The sequence below is a fragment of the Dreissena polymorpha genome, chromosome 8 (assembly GCF_020536995.1).
Source record: "Dreissena polymorpha isolate Duluth1 chromosome 8, UMN_Dpol_1.0, whole genome shotgun sequence".
Lineage (NCBI taxonomy): Eukaryota > Metazoa > Mollusca > Bivalvia > Myida > Dreissenidae > Dreissena > Dreissena polymorpha.
In genome coordinates, this window is record NC_068362.1 from 69973241 (window position 1) to 69996375 (window position 23135).

A 23135-nucleotide genomic window follows, 5' to 3' on the forward strand; every position below is an offset into this window, starting at 1 on the left:
TATGTATACGCGCGTTCTTTACATACATGTTTGAGTTGTTTGCCATACTATTTGACTGGTTTATATATTATTTATAGTATCGTTAATCAATTTAATTTTTATATCTACATTCGTAAAGTGTATAGAATATTTTTCAAATAAACCAAAACTGATGTCTATCATGTCAATTGTCTAAGCACATTCAGAATCTAGTAAAGTGCACATGTCTTATTTAAATGATGTACCATATTGTGCATAAAATGTAAGCATACGGCGAACGATGTTTTTTGTATCGCTTTACCATATGCAATTACTTTGTAAGGACGATTTCCTGACACACTGACCGCGCACTGGCCTTGATACCCTGCGATATGGAATGTATCGCATGTTTAGCGACTGTACGATTAAGCAGTTGGAGAGGTTGTGAACGCATGTGAGTTTGGTTGGTGGACTGGTAGGGTTTCTAGCTGCGAGTATAATGCTCAATCTCACCCCAAAGAAGCAAAATCTAGCCCCTGTATACAATTTAAGTGAAATTATATTTATGTTTGTATTTTTTATTGCCGTTCGATTTGCAATATATAAAAAGGCGATTGTTAATTTATTGATTCTGTAGCCAATGAAAACGCTTTAAAATGTTGTATAACACATGTGTAATATACAAAAATACATAATGGCTGTAATACATTGAAAACAAGGTATAGCATGTGATAAAATATTATTCAAGCTATGAAAGTCTCATGAAAGGAAAATAAACAGGACAAAATATAACGAAACAATTTGTTTTTATTTTACACGAAATTGAAAAATAACAAATAACTGCGTGTTTCTACATATTGTAAGCAATAAGCAGTAAATGAATAACAAAAATAAGTAAACATCAATACAATGTATACATTATATGATCTTTTTAAATAAAATACAGTATTATTACCAACAATGTCTTTGATGATAATATGATGAAAACAATAAGGCATTCTTCGTAAATGTTTTATAATGAACCAACAAAAACTATTTAATTACTATATTTCCAAAAACATCATGTCATGAAAAGCCGAAAAAGTAATTGTTGGTCGCCAGCGTTCAGGTCATCACCGCCACCGTTTAGGTCATCACCGTCAGTGCTCAGGTAATAACCACCAGCGCTCAGGTCATCACCGCAAGCGCTCAGATCATCACCGCCAGCGTTCAGGTCATCACCGTCAGCGTTCTGGTCATCACCGTCAGCGTTCAGGTCATCACCGCTAGCGTTCAGGTCATCACCGCAAGCGTTCAGGTCATCGCCGCCAGCGTTCAGGTCATCACCGCCACCGTTCAGGTCATCATCGTCAGCGCTCAGGTCATCACCGTCAGCGCTCAGGTCATCACCGCAAGCGTTCAGGTCATCACCGCCAACGTTCAGGTCATCACCGTCAGCATTCAGGTCATCACCGTCAACGCTCAGGTCACCACCGCCAGCAATCAGGTCATCACCGCCAGCGATCAGGTCATCACCGCCAGCGATCAGGTCATCACCGCCAGCGCTCAGGTCATCAACGCCATATTCAGGTCATCACCACCAGCGTTCAGTATTATGTCCAAGTATTATTAGAGGGTAACGGCTTGACAGACATAAACTCCCATCCGGACTTATCAATGTAGTGGCACTATTCATAGATGACACTATTAAAATCTGCATATTATACAGCTGCGACATCGCTTTCAATGTTTTTTGTCACAGTATTCATATCCTGTAGGACATCCGCGACAAATAATTTCGTAGCTGCTCAAGTATTGAGTTCCACCAGTTTGCTCCACAAATCCTATTTCAAAGTACGGGTGTTTGCTTCAAAGAGGTTACTACGTCTTGTCTAGGCGTTTTCTTCCATACTGGCGTAGGTGATATGAAACAGCTGCAAACTGACAGTTTCCGTTCCCAATAGGATCCATTATGACGGACAATCCGATTTCCGATCTCAAGTTTTCAAGCTGAGACGGTTTTGTTGTAGGAATGCAATACTGTTTTCGATGTAACAGTTGCTTGTTGGATGCACCAGTTAATGTTCACGTATATTGTGTGAGGCTGTTTACGTGATACCATTTTTCTTCCGATAGGGCCGATTGTCGTGTTTGAGCAGGTTCGGGACACGATTTTTAATTTGTACATGTTTGTTTTCAAAGATCGCTTCTGTATCACACCAATCTACTGCCCATATTCTCCTATTTAATAAACCTTTTTCTTAAAGCGTGACAGCACTGAGTCTCCAATATTATACATCGGTGTTTGTTTGCCTTCTCGTGAGCTCTGGTGTTTTGGCTATTACACTTTTAGTGTTGCGACTTTTTCGGCATATCTTAGTTTCTTTATTAGCAGTTTGCGATTTAGCTTTGAATGGTCATTAAAAGGACCCCTTCCATAGTAAATTTCATTACGATGACTTCCATGCTAGACATTGTTTTGGGTCATTGTTTAATATACGTTGATACTCTAGTAGCTGTTTTGTCCAGTTTATACCAAAGCTATCCGCATGCGTCAAATCGTATGTAATCTTTTGCTTCAATGTTTTATGCATCATTTCAACTTTCCCCTGACTTTGAGGGTGATTAGGGCGACTTTTTGCTATTCCTTATTTTGCGAAATGTCAACAACCGTTTTACTTTCTCATCGAATTCACGTCCTCTTTTATGCTGACTCATTTTTGGTTTACCATCTTCTGCATATATGCGACTCACATGTTTAGTGATTACATCGGCTGATTTGCTAGGTATAGCTCTTAACCACACAGTCCGACTTAATATATTCATTACGCTTAGAATGAATTTACACTTTTCTTTGTTGTATACAACTGCATGTTTCTGCATATCGACGAGATCGATTTCCCCTGACCTGCACCGGACGATTATATGAGACCTTTATTGTGCGTCCCCTGATTCCATAGCAAACAAAACATTTTTCCCCATGTGTTCGCACAGGTAATAAGCATTTGGTAAAACGATTGGTGGACACTGTGTCAAGTGAATTTGTTAAGTACTTTGATAATAATTGAAACACTAAAGATGCTTTGGGGCTGACCCTCGCACCCCGTTTTCTCAACATTTTACAGTATTGTTGAAATTAATGTATCGCGAGCCACGCGCACTGAGTTGAAGGGCGAATAGTCTACTGATTTTGTCGGAGCATAAGTCATAATCTGCCTCCTGGGTGAATACTATCGATTGTTTCCATTGGCTTATTTATTACAGAGCGCGTGATAACGAATTGCGACGGCACGTGCGCATCATTAAATCAGCCAATGAAAAATCTCATAAGTATTCAGTCCGGTGGCAGCATTACACTTCTGCTCTTACAAATTCATTTAGAGTAGTCGCCCTTTGACGCTCGCGAGACGTTAATTGGCGACGTCGACGACTTTTGATTTGACGTCATAGATGTCGCAAAATTTCCGCTAGAAAATTGAATAATTACAATATATGCATTCATTTATTGAATATATATTTCGCCATAGAAAAGTGATATTTCACCTTGAAATAGACAGGCGATGCAAAGACGATCCTTTTATGAATATAAGATTCCTCATTTTCGCATACAAACTTTATTAGAGTGTGTTGAAGCCAAATAGGAAATAGATAATGAAATCGGTCCTGATCTCGATGTTTTAAGGAAAATACTAGTTGCGACAATCATACGTTTTTTTCTAATTAAAGATAAACCATTAAGTAAATAGACGGCATGTATGCAGTCAATTTGGATATTTCGTTTAAAGACTATTGGCAACGTCTTAAAGATAAAAAAAAGAACAACCAATAATATTGCACCCGTGTCCTACCTTTAGAAGAAATTAAATGTTCGCCTCGGACAACAAGTAATTTTTAGCGCCATTGTTTTTTTTTTTTTTTTGTTTGTTATCGCCTTTCAAAATTAAAATAGTTTCTTAACATTAAAAAAAAGTCAAAATTCACCAACAAAGGTCATGCAAATCACGTTTACTTTATGTACATGACTTTGCAAAGCCTTTATAAAATCAGGGTTTATAAAGGTGTGCTATAGTTACCATGTTTAATCACACGAGCAATCGTGGTATATTCATGCCCTACTAAAATCATAAATAAACAATAATTACCTCAAAATCAGCATCTCTGTCTTCATAGTTCTTTCTCTAGTAAGTTTGCCAAAATGAAATCCCAGATAAGTCAACTGTTGGACAAGAAGACTTCATCCAATTAAATTATAATCGCGAATCGTGTTCTCATCTTGTAGAAACATGTCTAAGCTAAATGCCAACCGGACGGACGATCTAATTTTGCTGCCATTTTTTTAATAAATGGAATTTTCTATTAAAATTATTCTTAAAAATAAGACTTTCGTACTGTGGCTGACAACTGAACATCTGTTAATTCGTGTTGTAATATTTGTGACACCAAAGCAGGTGCGGATCCAGGGTTTTCGAATGGGGGGGGGGAGGCGTAGGTCAAGTTTTACGGGGGGCGGATAGTTTAGTGACAAATTGTTAAAGCTAAAACGGTTGATAGTATGTTTTGATATCCAATTCTATGCGCCGCAATTTTTTTTGTTAAGCAACACTTGGCATTCGATTTAAATGCCCCAAATATGCACATTAAAAAAAAAAATCTTGGCTGATCAAAGTGGGACGCACGCCGCTCCCGCCCTGCTAAATCCGCTCTCGCAAAGATCCCAAAACGTTAAGGAAAGCACCAAAACGACACATTTGTTTCACAACTGTGAAGATTGGCAAATAATCTGGTGAAATTAACATAAATGTTATTCAGAAATCAATATATTCCGATTTTTTATAAAGAATTGTCGTTTGTATTTTAATTTTATCAATGACAACAGTAATGCATGTGTCGCTAAAGAGACTTTTTGAGCTATTAAACTTATTTCCGTACAAGATTATTGAATTGACACTAGTGCAAGCCTTTCTTCAAATTTAGGTAGAAAATCGGATAGAATATTCAGTTAAGTGTAATTACGACCGATACGGGGTCCTTGTCATTTGAGTGTGATTGCTAACGTTGGGTGTCAAGCCGTTCACAGAGTAAAGTGAGCTGTATTTGGCGATCATTTGATTATGGGTTTAGTATCTGGTGCATTGCGAAGCTGAACCCGAACGACCAACCATTTAAGGAGAGAACCCGTAATTCCTGGCAGTTTTCATAGAAAGGCATTTTCCTTTGCCGGCCCCATAATTATCCAAAAGAGCTGAACACAGAGGTTGGGACCAGAGGTCCTGGTGCGATCCTGGATCCATGATTCTAACCAAGAATATTTGCCTCTTATCGCTTATTCAAAAATGGCAAAGCTGTCAGTCACCAGCAGAAATACCGAGGAATTCACATTTTGTTCTACGCAGAAGGTTCCTGTAAAACTGACCTTATATAACCAAACTTGTCGAAACGGCCTTAAACCCAAAGCAAAAACGTACGGGCACCTCGTTTTTCGATCAATTTAAAACAAGAAATTTATATCATTTTTGAATACAACTTAACGTTTTTGGTCGAAAATGAATAAATATGACCGTTTGGGTCGATCATCATCGCAGCTGACAATTATGGACATTACTGACCACAACTGACCATTTCGGACAATACTTACTAAAACTGACCATTCTGGTGGAAGTGGGCCCAAATAACCTCTTCGTGTAATCTAGATCTAACCTGAAAGTCTAAGTCATTTTTACTTCAACTTTTCATTTTTAACATGATTTACAAAGGTATGCCACATTTATCGTTAATGTTGCGACATATATCGACAGATGAAATTTTTGCGACATGTATCGTTAAAGTTGCGACATATATCGTCAGTAGGATTTGCGACAATCATAAGTGCGTATATCTTTCCACTTTGCCAATGAAAATATATATGAAAATTTACATCTGCATAATCATTCATAATGTGGCATACACATTTATAGCCCTCACGCAATATACATTGACTGAAAGCTGTACCATACCGAATGAAATATCTAAGTAACTCTGTTTTGATCGTACAGTAAAAGATGTTAGCCCAATGTGTGTTTAATTGCTTACGCGTTGCCATTCTAGTCTCGTGTTTTGTTCCAAGCATCTAAGCTGACGCAAAATCTCGCCACGTACATATATAGCTATGACTGGTTCTAGCAAATCCACACCGCATATTTTTATCCCCCGCCATAGGCGGAGGGATATTGTTTTGGCGTTGTCCGTCCGTCCGTCTTTCCGTCACTTTTGTGTCCGGAGCCATATCTTGGAAGTGCTTAGGCGGATTTCATTGCAACTTGGTATGAGTATATATATGGATAAGAGGATGATGCTCGCCAAATGGCAATGTACACCATCTGTTAATAACGGAGTTATTGCCCTTTGTATAGTGAAAAAATGCTTTTTAATATAAGCTTAGAGCTTAACACATGAGCCAGAGCCATGAAACTTGCCATAGTTGTTCTCAATCATCTGTAAGTGCTTCACATTCAACACCCATAATCCTAGAAGCTAAGGTCAAGGTCACACATTGATGTCAAATGTCACATATTTGATGAATTATTAATTATTTAGTCATTCCTTTACTATGCATCAAGGGATACTGTAATAACTGTCCACAGTTGTTCTCCATTATCTAGCTGAGTGTCAAATATAAGATCCAGGTTGCTAGGGTCATGGGCAAAGTTACACACAAAGGTCAAAATCACACATTTTGATTAAATATGCCTTATTTGGTAAGGATTCTACCATACTAAATTGGATTCTCAAAATGTCCTGATGTTATTGTTCTCAATTATTAGGCACAGCCCTTCACTTATACCTTTTCTTTTAGTTCTACGCCAATTTATAAGCAAAATTTATTTGGCGGGGGATATCAATTCAACGCATTTGCTTGTTGTTTATATTTTTTGAGTGAAATGGCTAAGCTATTTCCGTGATTGATTTTATTCTATGTACTTGTACTTGAAAAAGTCCTATTGTGCAAATGGCTGAAGTGGTTATCACGTCCGCTCATAACTGCATCATTGTCATACGGAGTCAGTACTGATGGTGTCACCGGACATCTTTAAGGTGTCGTTTGTTTCAGATATTGTAAGCATGCCCATCAGACCTTGCGACATATTTTGGTCGGATAAAGATGTTATATTTAACCACATACAAATAATACAATTTGAAAATGTGATTGCCGGTTTTTAACATTCAAACACTACAAACGGTGTGAGTTTGGTTGCTTTCGTTGTCTTCAAAATCATTGCTAAAAAACGGGAATCAATCTTTCTCCTTCATCCATCTCATCCGGGCGTATGGCGTGTTGGAACCAATCTCGTTTGAATGCAAATCTTTTCTATATTATGATTTTGAAAATATGCTGTAAAAATATTCAATTTAGAAATCACCAAGATTAGCAGATATCAACATATCAATGTTGCTAAATGTTTTGTGTTAAGCACAATTGTATGCATACCATGAACTTAATATTAATTTGTCATTTCATGTGAGTGCAGATTGGAAAAACACTAGAATCAATAATATATATTTTGGTCTTACATGTCCTTACATCGGCGCACAAATCGATAATGAAAACGTTCGGTTGATGAACACCGAAATTTTACTCGTAAACAAAATAACACAGTATGCGTCTAATAAAACAATTCCTTTTATTGAAAAAAGTGCAGGTCAAAAATTATTTGATAACAATGATATTTTAAAAGAAGCTGCACAGTTTTATAAAGTTTTGTATACAACAAATAAAACTAATGTCAATTATACTATACATGAAGATTAAAGAATATTCACACTGTTAAACTGAGTAATGAGCAATCTCAATCTTTTTGTTCATCAATTTATTTTATGTGGGTCTGAAATATAGCAAAATATTACGAATATTCATTTATTAAATTTGACATCAATATGAATATATGGACGCACTATCCAATCATGAACGGTTGAGATTAATTACCACCGTGAATTACTTAGTAAACATTTTATTTAAATCCATGAGAGTTTATTTTTAGAGTTTAAAATCAATTCACTAAAGGTGCCGTCATGCAAGAGCAAGGAATAGTGATTCGCGAGGGAAGACGTGTAGTTAGTTGGTTGACTCAGTCATACATTACACGTGACATGTTCGGTGATATAAAAATAAAAGTGTTAACATTTACTTGTATTTTAGAAATGACGAGCAGTTTATTATACTGATCAAGACAATGTTAACTTTTGCGCTTATTCTTAAGTATGCACATACATCAAGAACAGCAAGCAAACGTTTAGTAATCGTTTTAATCTCCATCCGACATACTTTTTAAAGATTGTATCCATTTTTGTTATATTCACAGTGGATTTAATTTTTCTGAAAGTATTATTTCTTCACATTTTGCTGTTGAAAAAATGTCTTGAACAATAAGTATAATAAAATTGTGTCAGTTTTGTGGTTTCAGTATCGTGACTTGTCTTACAGACAAATAAAGCTATATGTTCAGTACGGTAACATATGTAAAGCCAAAAATGTGAAATGCACAAACATTAAAAGCCTTAAAATATAAACTGCACTGTTTAATAAATCAGAAGTGGTTAAGGGGCGCAGGTAATCCTACCAAAATAGATATATAATTATTACACTTAAACTGATGCATAAATATTGGAACTTCATTTTGGTTTATATATCCCATGTCTGAAATTTCGACTATTAACGAACTATGTGTATTTATAATATCTTAAAATAGCGATAATGTTCTTGCATATGCACTAAATGTTGCATTTATTTCACAATTTTTGTGCCGTAGGGATATTTCTTATTGTTCTACTATGTTCAAATAGGTTATACGAGGTACATCTGGTCTTGTTACGGGTTCAGTGCATAGCGCATTGTTATATACATTTCTTGTAATTTATGTAAGTGCGTTGACTTGTATTTGATGTTGCAAGGCACTGCATTTAATTTTACACCGTATTTTCTGGCTTTTGATTCTCATGATGGGCGTTGTTCTGTATTTCGTTTAATCATTGGTCGATTCTCTTAAATGAGGTTCCAGAGTATGTCTTACGGACAGTGTCTTGGTGAAAAATACCGAAAATAGCATGCTTACGGAGTTTGCAATCAAATGGATTTGATCTTGAGTGTTCACGTGTTGTTTTTCCCATTTACCATAGTGACGCAATGTTTTCAAAGCATTACCCAATTTTTTTCAGGCGATATGGCATTGGGAACTATAATCTTACAGAGTTTCATAAGATGAGACAATACATGTTTTTTCTAAAGATTTCATAAAATATCGGTTTGCGTCGCATAAATGACGACGCAGTTTAGATGACATCACAAAGGGCAAACATCACAAAGACTCACGACGAGCACTTTGTTGACAAACACTTTACAACAAGGACATATAGCTTTTGAAAATTGAGTGTGGTGTATTTTCTAATACGCAAATAAACCGCCGTCGATATTATATGCGAGACCTTCATGCAGTTAAAGAACAACCATTACGATTATTTGTAATTTAGATATGCGTCTGATACAATTGTGTGCATTTTCATTGACTGTTAGACCGTCGAATCGCATGACTTCGATTTTGTAAAACATGTTTACTTTGATGTTCAAGACTTGAGTACGATCTTTTGAAGAAATGACATTCATTTCGGACAACATAAACATAAAATTGATGTATAATGTTTATGAGCATTATGCATGTTTAAATTATGTTCTTTATGAACTTTCTTTAAACTTGATAACATCGCTGAAATCTACTCCATTCTGTATAGATTTACTGTTAATGACTTCATTTCGGTGCAGTGTTGACATATCTTGCAATCAATGGTTTTACCACGAATTAATTACCATCTAGGATATAATATATCGGTGCACTACGTGGGCATGAATACCTGTATCAATAAACAAGGATGCGCTTTGCAAACATTTACTTCAAATGCATCATTATTGAGAAACAAACAATTAAACACATGCAGGACGAATAAGGAACTTTGCATAAAATAAAGTTAATACGTTTGATAAAGACAAACAGATCACTTATTGTGCTATTGGGATAATATAAAAGTCAAGTTCCCTATTATGTTCATGTCATACAATTGCCGGCAGCATGTACTACCATTACAAATAGATAGTCAAGACAATATACAAACATTCATTTTAATATAAACTAAATCATACCAACAATTTCGACAATGAAGGTAAATCCTTTTAATGTTGTATTTAAATGAATACATTTCCCCAAAAAGTGTTTGCTGCATAAAGAAAACACTCAACTTGACCTCTTGTTGTAAGTAAATAATACACGACACGCTTTGAGCAAAACATATTTATTTCTTGAGGGAAAACATGTTTTAAGTACGCAATTAACCTCTAAATGTAACTTAAGAATGTCAGTCATGGTTTAAACACATAATGTAACAATTCTCATTACTTATGCCTCAGATCAGACGCTGCGCTCAAGCTCGACTAAGAGCTTCGTGTTAATATTTTGGTAAAGATTAGGGTTTATCTTCAAAGACACTATTACCAATTTACCAGACGTTTTGACCTTGTTATGATCGGCTGACCCATTCCAATTATACATGCATTCTCTAGGTAAAAGCGCGTTTAATTTCATGGCTTAAGCAATTATTATTATGATTTTCATATGCAACTTGCTAATTTCAAATAATTCATATCATACATACACAACAGGGTATACATATTTATAATATTTCGTTTAAAACAAAAACGCATTTACAGGGTATGAATAAAATGTATATTAAGAATGTCTCTGCACAGTAATTAATTTCGCGAAGTACATATAAAAGAGATGATACATTTTGCAGCTCACTTGATTTCGCAGGGGCTTCTCTTTTAGGGTATTTGCAATTATTTCACAATGTCTTTGTCGATGAGTTGTTATGTTTATATCAGACCGAAATTCACAGGATCCTCACTCAACATACTGTCTTGTTCCTTTGGTAGGATACTGCGCATCATTTCTATAATTTCTTTATGATTCCATCAAACAAATTGTGTACTTTATATCAAAAGTACACTTACCATCCCAGTATGGAGTTTACCCCAGTATGACGTCATGCGGTTTGGTGTTTGAATGTATAGGTGCGCATCGTTTTATGCTTTCAATTAATAATTTAATTAGAAAATATGATCAGATGTACTTAAACACTGTGCTGAAGTCAAGCAACACTTAGGATCATGGATGTATAAAACAGACAGTAGCGTGACATTTTCTGTGACAAAATAAATTGTTCGAACTATTACCTAACGTGTATGTACTTCGCCAGGCAGCCTTCAATTATTTTTAACGCGAGGGAGTACGGGCTTCTATTATAAGCATGGAAGAAGTTATACGAACATGCCTTGGGATTATATTATGGGTAAGTGATATTTTTCGGACTATAATTATTTGAACAAATCTGTGATATGTTTCTCCAGGCAAAAGTCTTAGCTTCTATTTCGCGGAATTGAATGCAAGTGTCTTAAGTAATTGTAATTTTGCACATTCGTCATACTGCAATTGCAGAATATTAATATGTATAAATATTATAAAGAGCAACAACTATCAAATAACATATTGAAAACACGTATAAAAGGAGTCGTTAAATTAAAGGCCAGTTATTCGGAAATTCGATGCAATGACCCACGACTCAAAAAGCATATAGCATATTTGGTTTACAAATGTATTAAAATTAATCTTTAATTAATAATAATAATTAATGTACATCTACTGCAAAGACATGTTAAGTTCCAGTTTTAATGCAATGTATGCCTGCGGCATCATGCGGGTGCGTGAACCTGGAACTGCGTGAATATATTGCTAGTTCGTTACAGTGAATATATTTATTCTCGTGCGTACTGAAATCGCGTATCTTCGATGAACAAAAACATTTAACTTGTGAACAATTTGCACGACAAAAACATCACTGGTATATAAATTCGACAATGGAGCAAAGCCATGCAAAATGGTTCTTGTGTCATATGCGGCCAGCGTAGCTCCACAGTCAGGAGCTACTCTTTCCGCTAATGACACCGCAAAAACTTGCTTGCGTGACTTTATAGGGGACAGTGTATCTTCTGAACTGACTGGTTTAGAGCTACGCTATTTCTGGTCTCTTGCAATATCCTTATAATAATGTCACAATATGATAATTAAAAAATATACCCCCGACTACGGTTATAAACTGAATAAAACGGAATATCAGGTTAAACATATCGTGTAATACTTCATCACAATTATATGAATAAGAATGCTGTGTCATTCTTTGTTCAAACACTTCACGTTTATGGTTCTTGGTAGAGAAACCGGTGCCGGGCCTTACCGGAACTGGGACTTATTCCCGGAAGAACCTTAAAAAGATAATGTTTCATTTACACAATATAATGAGAATAATAAGGAATAATGTCGATAAGGATAATGTTGAATTTATTGTATAAAGCGCTCGAGCTCAGAGCATGTCTAGTTTTTCAAAATGATAAAGATGGCTCATGGTTTGGTGATCACCTTGGCGACCACCTTTGATCAAGGTGATGACCTTTGACTTTAAATAAATCCATGTTTTTGGTTCTTGGCATGGAAACCGGTGACCGGTCTCTACCGGAACTGGGACTAAATCCCGGAAGAACCCTGTAAATATTTTGTTTCATGGCTTGCACTATATAAGGAAGTGCAGAAGAATGATGTTAAGAATGAGAATGTCAACATATTATATAAAGCGTTCCTGCTAAGAGCAGGTTTATGATATGATTATTTCAGAACCTAAAGAAGGTATATGGCTATATTATACCGTAAGTAATTTATGGTTATATTGGAACCAAAATACTACATGACTATACCTTTAACGCTTGTTTGGAAGCTTCGTATATAAATGAATGAATTTTCATACATGCATTTCATGGGATAAATCACATCATGACATCATTTTCATGTATCGGAGTTCTTGTAGGGAACGTTTGGATTGTCGGTTCATCCATCGTTAGGGTTGCATTCACGAGGGCAGAAGAAAGGGCAGGGTGCACAGATCTTGGTCTCCAAAGTTGAGGGGTTGAGGGGTTAAACTCACATGGGATTATAGAGGTGGTGTGCGTTTACATCACCTGGATAATCTATCCGCTCTTTACTCTATTTTTGGTCTCTCAACATTTTTTTTAAGAATGGAGGGTGTTACGTTAGAAACACCACCATCATTGAAGACCCAAGATTGTTTTAATCTGACGATACCCACCTGTCCAGCATGGGTTATTATCATTTACTTGAAACTTTGTCAAACGCCATATATTCATTTTATTTGGAAGCACTTGTATATTTCCATTCTTATTCAATCATGTTTGTATGTCTGTCTAGGCTATCTTGTTATAATAGCCGCTTTGGGGCGGAAGATTCTCTCACTCAACGAGTTTCTTTCGAGAATCTTTTTGGCATGATCCTATTATAACACATCCTTCCGGGGTCGGGGGATATAAGCTATCATAATTGTATTGTATAATTTTTGTTAATGTTTTATTTCTTACAAAATATAACTATGCATTTGACAATAAATACTAATACGTGTATAACAAAAAGTGTAATAGGTACAATTGCAAACCGCCGCGTGTCCGTGGGAACTAGAAGAACTCTCCTTGATAACAAATCACATTTTAATGTGCGTTTTCAACGGCCGTAGCGTGCTCGTTGTTCTTGTGGAACGTGAAAAACAGAGCAGAGTGGGAGAAATGTAAAATACAAAAAAATATTGCACACCTGGCACCTTTGTTGTTTTTTTTGTGTTGCCATTTTATTTCTCAGCTGTTTTAAGAGTACATTTGCATGGAACGTTTAGTTATATGCTTGTATTCTGAGCCGAATCGTTCTTTTCATCAAAGACTTTTAATTCTGAAGAATCAACATTAAGTTCAAAGAGACCTACGCCTTCATTGTTTGAACATCATTCTGTGTGTTGTCAGCTTTTTTCATTTTCGACGTCAGCGTCAAATATTTCATGTTTTGGATCGCTGTTAAAGTATCATAAGCCATACAGTTTTTGTTATAATACATCATGTTTAACACCAATATCTTTTGCGCATTTTATGTCTCTAGACGGGAGTGTGGGTTTTGTTCGGGCGTCCAATTGACAAATTGGGTTTTGAGCTAAATAGTTCTCAAACTATTCCAGATAGATATGTTTCTGAAGAGCTATGGTATTTTAAAACTTCGCTTTTGATTGGATTAGGGTTGCTGTGGGAAAGGTCAAGATCACTCGTTTTATAAGTATAACCAGGTATGTATATTAGATAATATACATACCTGGTATAACATGGGTTTCGGCGAAATAATTATTTCAGATATTGAACTGAAATTTCATTCACATCTTCCTTACCTTTAGGTCTTGGATTTGAGTGCTTATGAGTTGTGTGGTGTCAATGTAATTATTATTTATAAAAGACATGATTTGCTAACTATCTTAGACGTTTCAATAAAATAACATTTCAATTATTAGAATAACATATTTAGATTATTATAAGGAACACTTGGGAGTGAATAAAAGTTGCGTGTTCAAGTCGGTCATCTTAATTAAAAATTAAAAAGGACACAGGTTTCTATTGAAAAACTAAATGTTCAACAAATTTGGTATCAGATTATTTTCAAATTTCTTTTTTAATGTTCAGATGATTGTCACGTGTCGCCTAGCAACGGCGCAGGTGCTCCTGGAGGAGTTGCAGCAGCTTAAGATAGACCCGCTGGACCTGAACGGCACGGAGCCCTACACCGAACTAACCATAGACGAGATCATCTCCCGGGCCAGAGGAGGCAACGACAGTAAGGCAATTGTATGAGTCGTGTTCTGAGAAAACTGGGCATAATGCATATGCGTAAAGTGTCGTCCCAGATTAGCCTGTGAAGTCCGCACAGGCTAATCAGGGACGACACTTTCCGCTTTTATTGTATTTTTAGTTTCAAGGAAGTCCCTCCTTACCGAAAATCAAGTTTAGGCGGAAAGTGTCGTCCCTGATTAGCCTGTGCGAACTGCACAGGCTAATTTGAGACGACACATTACGCACATGCATTATGCCCAGTTTTCTCAGAACACGACTCGTATATACGTTAGCATGATGTTTGCTCTTGGTTTAGTCTTAAATATACTTGTTCACCGATGTTCGAAATACAATTATCATTTAATGAATTTACAACCAAAACTTAAATATTGAGGAATAATATTTATGCTTATAATAACAATGAGAAAGATATATATATATATAAAAGTGCCCTAGGGTGCGAACACGGGTCCTTAAGAAACAGAGGCTTACGCTCCACTACTATCGAATTTTCGAATTTGAAATATAGTAAATGCTATATTACACGTTTTTGCTAAATTTTCGCTGGAAAGCGTTACGACCACCTTATTTTTTTTTCCATTTTGATTATAATTTTTAAGCAACAAAATATGTTTTTAACATTTTTATTATTAAGGAGTGCTATTTTTCTTTTTTGAATATTAGGCCTACATTATCTTATGAATCTATGACTTTTTTTTATTGTAATTTCACCAAATCTTTCCTTTGAACTATTGTTGGTAAAAAGGCCACTATACGTATGATCTGTTGTTTTGTTTGCTTTGGAATGTAAAGGCACTGCATATATCATATTGAGCAACTGTCCTTTTTTCTTTCTATATTTGCAAATTTTAAAGGTACTGCACAAAGTTTATTGTGTTGTTTTAAGGTTGGTTTAGTCTTGTTTTAGTGTTGTTGTTATACCCAGATTGCCGTGCTAATCGTGTTACCGTTCCAGTACTATAACGTTGCTACATGTATATACAATCGATTTTAATGCTGTATTTTTCCGGCTTATCTATGCGATAATTGACAATTGCACATAAAGATACGTCTGGTAATGGTATATATCTAATTATTCTGAATGCAATGAACATAGATGAACATAATTGTTTATAATTAAATATTTTATTAGACAGCAAACATGGATAGATACACGTGCGATTCGTTGCTTTCTGTTAATCTAACTCATTTTACTTCCTTCTGCGTAAATATTTACTTAGGTGGACGTGTATTTCTGCTTATAATCATACTTTGTTAAGGAATTAAATGATGGGAAAACGGGATTTTATGCCAGTGCGTCAAGTATCATCCCAGATCATCCCAGATTAGCCTATATGCAATGCGCACATGCTTCTCAGGGACGAAACTTTCCGTCTAATTTCAATTTTCGTTTTAAAAAGACTTCATTTAAAGGCTAATCTAGGGCAACACTTTAAGCACATCCATGAAGCCCAGTTTTTTTTTAAGAACGAGGATTAAATATCAAAACATTAATGACTCATTTTAAGTGCACGAGTACTTTCGCTTCAGTGGCCCAGAACCTGACGCTCACCGATGACGGCAAAGTGCTGGCCGAGCTTGACATGCGCCTCACACACGAGCAGTTCTATAACCTGTACGATAGGCAGGGCAATTACAAGTAGGTACACCGTGTGTGCACTCCGGTCGTTTTCTGAAAATTGTGCTATTCTTAAACTGCTTTCCTTAATGATCATTCATAACATTAAAGGGGCCTTTTCACAGATTTTGGCATTTTTTAAACTTATTCATTAAATGCTTTATATTGATAAATGTAAACATTGGATCGTAAAAGCTCCAGTAAAAAATCAAGAATAAAATTAAAAAAAGGAAAAGAACATTGCCCGGAGCAGGTTTCGAACTAGTGACCCCTAGAGTCCTGCCAGAGTCCTGAAGAAAAAACGCTTTAACCTACTGAGCTATTCCGCCGAGAACACTTGCTAAACGTATTTTATACGTTATATAAGCAATCTTCGTAGTTTCACAAAATTAAACGACAAAAACAGAACTCTCTAAATTATTCAATCGTTTCGCGTTGCAACGCTTTATAATTTTTAGGTTTTAAAATCGTCAAAAGATGCATAAAATGGCTATATTAGAGCATGGTAAATGTTCAGTATTACTGTTTCCTCACAAATGTCATAACCAAAACGAAAATTTGCGAATCTGAAACAACTTTTTTCAATTTTGTCAATTTACCAAAGCGTGAAAAGATCCCTTTAACATAAATATCGTACACTAAATAACTATTAATATGTGTACACTACATAACTTACATAATTGCTTTTTGCAATATTACACTCATATTAAACAGAATTCCATTTAAACTGCTGCGGATACTAATCAGAGGTCAACTTTTTTCGCTTAGACCTGGTTTTCCAAAGTTGCGAATATCTTGATATCAGCTTTTATCTTGGATTCTAATTGCCATTCTACCAAAAACAGTGATTCATTGCCGAGACGCAAGAGGTCAAAAACGGGCTGGAAATTGGAGAGGTCGAAGAGAAAGGCCATTCTGCGATGGCCCGAGAGCGTTGTCCCGTACAGATTCGTTACTGGACATTTTAGTAAGAGCCTTATAGAGGAACAAAATATGGTCATTCATTTTTTTTTATCATCGTAAGAAATGACTACAAAGTCTAAGGTTTGAATACAGAGCAATTATAAGCAAGTGGAAGAAGTTCTTCTGGTTCGTTCCTTTAACTTTTTATTTAAAAATCCTAATCGATTTTCTTATTTCAAAGTATGTAAACGTTAACGTTACCAGTAGCGATGGATTTTAAATTGTTTTGATTAAAATCGACGATTTTGACGTCAGGTGATTCGACATTTAACAACGACTTTTTTGTATCCATCAATAAAAGAATAAGATTTTTTAAACTGTTATAATAACAATACAAAATAATGAGACTGACATCTTGAATACATTTATTGTTTATTCATACTTTTTTATGAAACCACGCTTCATAACTAATTTTCTGCAAGGACGCAGTGCCTAAATACAACACAATATAGGTAAACGAGAATTTCTTTCCTGTATATGTCTTTGTCTGTTTCCTTTATTTTATTCCTTGAATGTCTGTGAATATGTAATTCTTTTGAAAAGGGACAAGTATTGCTTGGAGCAGTAATAGTCGTAGAGAAGCTTCGACCGAAACTTCTAATTTGAATTCCATATTTATAAGCTTACATTCCCATCCAAAGAGAATTTTCATTACAAGCCCCGTTGTTTGTTTGCAGCCGGAAAAGATGAGTACATGATTCGCACCGCCATGAAGGATGGGAGAAGTACACGTGTCTCCGTTTCCGGCCCGCAATCAGGAGCGACCGGAATGTCGTGCGCTTTCAGAACGGCTTTGGGTGTGTATAAACCGGAACTGATAATCTGCCCGATCTAACCAGGGAATGATCGATTCATAATGGTGTTTTATAATATTAATTTTTTAATCCATTGTCAGGAATTTTAATTTGTCCAAAACAAAAGATATTATGTTGCTGATTATTGTCACTTTCGCCAGTGCGTTGAAAGGAAATACATCTGCACCCTTAAACAATACCGATAAAAGTCTGAAGCTGTAAGGCCTTTCTAGTCTTTAAAAACATATAGTGTAACCAGTTAATTATGTTTATTCGACTAAATCAAGTTGGAAAAAGGTGATGTTGCAAGGTGGTTGAATTTTTAATTTTCTGCACTCTATAACTGTTTATTATATTTACTTTGTTTTGAAAATAATTTCTTAATTGCACGAAAAATGTCATTGTTTTGAAATAGTCAACATTGAAGTATAATGTTTTTAAACTTATTTGCATCTTATTATTGCCATGTGCTGATTTGAGAATTCTAAGTTAAAGTTGTGTTTACTTCTAGTTGCGATTCTCAACTGGGTATGGTGGGAGGTGAGCAGCCACTGAATTTGGATGCGAACGGCGGCTGCAGATATGTAAGAGGAACTTAACCTTTTAAACCTTCGAAATGTAATAACATAGTATCAATAAAAAGTTGTCAACTGTATAGGGTATTTGTACTAATTGGCAAAACTTTCACAAAAGTTAAATGTCAATGAGACTTTATTTGTTTGTTTGTTTTGCTTTTGTTGGATTTTTTAAAATAGTATTCAACTGTAATCATTTGATATCACATGTCTACCAACTCATACTTCTTAGGGACAGCACACTTATGCGAGTAGCGGATAACAACCATACTAGAATCAGAGTAAGGAGGGAATGGTCTAAGAAATTATCCTATTACCAATCTCCGCACAAGTAATGTGGCTTGGCAAGTCAGCGAACTTGCAATTCTCGGATTTTCAGCTCAATGCCTTACCATTTACCAACGGACATACTTGTAAATCAAAGTACTGACAGTACTGGTGTGACGATGCTTTTGAGAGGATGGATATAAAAGCATCAAGTTAAGTTTATCTACATCACCACAATCACCACAACTGTGTATGTTGGTACGAAAAAAAAATTTGGTACAATTTTTGCGAAAAAAAATTGGGTATGAAAACAAATTTGGGTACGAAAAAATATTTGGGAACCAAAAAATTGGGACCGAAAATATTTTGGGAACGAACAAAAAATTGGGGATGAAACAAAAAATTGGGTACGAAAAAAATTGGGTACGAAAAATTTTAGGTACGGAAAAAAAATTGGGGGAACGGGAAAGTAGTACTTGTGGGGAACTTGACCCACACTCGCATATTTTCGGCCCTTTCCGTCAAACATCAGATAAGTTCCTCGAAGGCAATAGTATGAATACACATTTCGGAAGCGGTAATGCGGTCCTACCTACGCGCGTCAAAATGTAAGCGAAATATGTACACAAGTCTGTCAGGAATGATTGAATTAACGAAGAAAATCGTGTATTGATGTAAGTTTTTTATAGAAATGTGCAGACAATATATTAAACAAGAGCTGTGTTTGTGAAACACAATGCCCCCTGCTGCGCAGCTTTGAAGCCATATATTTTACCTTTGACCTTGAAGGATGACCTTGACCTTTCACCACTCAAAATGTGCAGCTCCATGACATACACATGCATGCCGAATATGGAGTTGCTATCTTCAATATTGCAAAATTTGACCTTTGACCTTGAAGGATGACCTTGACCTTTCACCAATCAATATGTGCAGCTCTATGAGATACGCATGCACGCCAATATTGAAAAAGTTATGGCCAATGTTAAAGTTTTTGGACAGACAGACAGACGCTTTATATTTGACATTTGACCTTGAAGGATGACCTTCACCTTCACCTTTCACAACTGAAAATGTGCAGCTCCGTGAGATGCACATGTATGCCAAATATCAAGTTGCTATGTTCAATATTAAAAAAGTTATGGCCATTAAAGTTTTCGGACGGACGGACAGACTAACACACTGACTGAATGACTGACAGTTCAACTGATATAGGCCACCCTACCGGGGTCATAAAAAGCAATGGGGATATTTTTCTCAGCCACATAATTGTTAATAGTTTGATATCACAAAATGAAAGTGAAAGTAGAACTGTCAAAAATGACAACCTGTCAACGTGTTGTTTTTGCTGGCACGAGAGGGCGATTACACTCAATGTGTTCACATTTTGACCATAGGCTTTGTCAATGACCTTTATAATATGGGTAGCTTTGATATTATTTATTGCTATCATGTAACTGCATGATTGTGTATATGTTTACAATACACAAAGCATAAATAATGATATAAATATACTGATTGAGCTTATAATAATCTGAGAACTATAGCCAGGTCAATTAAGGACTTAAAATACATGCATGTCCTAGATTTCAAATCCAAGGCCCTGGTGTGACACATTGGTAGCATTACCGTTAAACTGTTACCAGGCTTATGAAATTAGTTTTTATTGGACTATCTAAGGAAATCTAAATCAGGCACTGATTTTTCTTGTTTTAATACAGTCATAGATCAGTTGTGGCCTCTGGGTAATTACCAATTTTTGCTTACATGTCACACCCTTAAATCTTTCCACAAGTCTATAATAGCAAATCTGGATTTAGGTGATCTTCTATGGTACATTTAAACTTTAGGTCTGTTACAAGAGTGCTGGTAAAGTCCAGTCACATATTTAAATCTAGGCCATGTCAAAATCAAAGTGTCAAAGACAAACGAAAGATGCGTTCATTAATTATTGTCCAGTTGTTTACTACTGCTGTAAGTTTTTATATAATATGACTGATGAACATCATGTGAGAGAAAATTCACATTATCATTGTATATCAGGTTAAGCAGCCTTTTAGATAACAAAGTATGCTAGTTTTCAATGTCGCTTCTGGGGATCAAACCCGTAGGGCTTTTAGGAAGATTCTGAAATTTTCGATCTCTCGAGAGCAACCAAACCAAAAATTAAGTCAAATATTGCCGACTCGGTTTTTTGAGTCGGTTCATGAGGGATAATGGAGCTCGATTGTACATTGTCGGCTCTGGTACTACTTACATGTACCCCGGGTACTCTTAAGTATACTTACATGTACCCTGGGTACACTAAGTATACTTACATGTACCCCAGGTACGGTAAATAAACGTAATTGTATTCAGTCCATATTAGACTGTATCCGAGTTGTATTCGCGCCCAAAATCCGATGCCGTAAAACGCGCAACCGATTATATTAAACACACTTCTCTTCAAAAAACACTGCATCAACATGCTTTTTGAGTATGTGTTCCGATAATATAGAGGCCATTCTACAGAAAATTGACATAAATGTGCAGGGCTTAACACTAAGGAACGTCCGAACGACATTCACTGCCTGTACCTTGGTCCGGGCTAGCCAATGTCCCAGGAACATGCCCGACCGGTCGTGTGTATTTTCGGCGGGATTATATGTTCTATATCAATAAACTGCGTTTTAAATAAGCTTTTCAAAGATGCAAAAATCTTAATACAGTACGATCAGATGACAATTAAATCCCAGAGTGAGTTCAGAGACAATAAACGGATCGTATCTCGAAATAGATTCGGAACCCACTGATTGCAATCAAAAAGAGGCCGACAATTCAGAAAATCCCCGGCGGTTTTCCTGATAAAACACGTCGGTTATTATTTTTAAACGGAATGCCGCTAGACACGGTTTTTGATTGGTTTCCTCGAAGTGACGTGTTTTCTTAATGAAAATTCGTTTGAAACTAAAAGCCGGGATCGCCCAGGATCGTCCGGAATGATGAAGGTATAAAACTCGACATTAACACAAAGTAACTATAAAATTAATAGTTATTTATCAATTTTAAATAATTTTAATTTGTTGTCATTATGGAAAAGTTATTCCATCCTTTAGACGATTAATAAATCCATTTAGAGGAAGATAGAGACTTTATTTAGATTAGAAGTGTTTTGACAATATTTTTTACGCAATTCAATTAGCAAAACTAATATTAATGGTCGATCCCGGCTTTTAGTAGAGAGTTAGCCCTGTACAATTGTTACAACTACCGTAACACGTTATTTTGCTAAGATTCACTTACCATTTCTTGTAAGACGGTAACCCGGCAATCTTTGTAAAAAAGGTTTTAACGTTCATGTCGTTGTTTAAGTTTGGCTTTACGGTTGGGGATGGGGGTTCCTCGGATACGAAAAGAAAAGGGAAGGAGGAAAGTAAGAGAAAGCATGAGGAAATAAAAAAAACAAGAAAATTTCTGAAATGGCGTGAAGATTACAAATAGATGTCTTAAATAGATGAATATTGAATTCGATAGCATTAGTAAGGCAAGCTAATAAGAATGATTTAATCATAATTGCGCATCTCCAAGCACAAGAAAATACAAGTTGAATGATAAATATAAGGTTTTTATAATTCTTGGGTCAGGGCACATGAAAGATTGGTCAGGGCTAGTAGGTTCTGCATTGACTAGCCCGAACGGGCTAGTTAAAAAAAAGTTAGTGTTAAGCCCTGATGTGTATATATAATTATTACAAAAAAATAGTCGACAACGACTGATTAAGGGTTAAATTTCCCGGGTACATTTTAGTATATTTACCGTACCCGGGATACATGTAAGTATACTTAAGAGTACCCGGGGTACATGTACGTAGTACCCGAGCCGACAATGAACAATCGAGCGATACTGGAAGGTGCAACATCTCTCACGCCCCCTAGCATCGCCTTTAGCAGTATGTAATTCTCAACAGGAAAGTGCTGGAGTCATTGATCCCGAGGGACAAGAAAAACAATTTAATAATGTTCGAAATAAATCATTTGATTAATGACGATTCTATTATTTGAGCCAGGTCACAGGAAAAGCGCAGTCAAATCAGTATCCAATTAAATTATTTGTTATTGTCAGAAAAACGCTTTTAAGCAAACAGCTTTCAAGCGACTGCAGGCTTATCTAGATCCAAACTGGCCACAATCGCCTTAATG

The 23135-nt window shown here is 35.9% G+C and overlaps 1 protein-coding gene across 1 annotated transcript in view; it reads left to right on the forward strand.

The window, feature by feature from the left end:
- LOC127840613 (uncharacterized) overlaps positions 1-23135 on the forward strand; it is a 39595-nt gene that overhangs the window by 1319 nt on the left and 15141 nt on the right. The window contains 6 exon segments of the mRNA XM_052369022.1: positions 1088-1327; positions 14573-14723; positions 16271-16369; positions 17999-18034; positions 18037-18118; positions 18627-18699. Coding sequence (XP_052224982.1) covers positions 1088-1327; positions 14573-14723; positions 16271-16369; positions 17999-18034; positions 18037-18118; positions 18627-18699 — 681 coding nt within the window.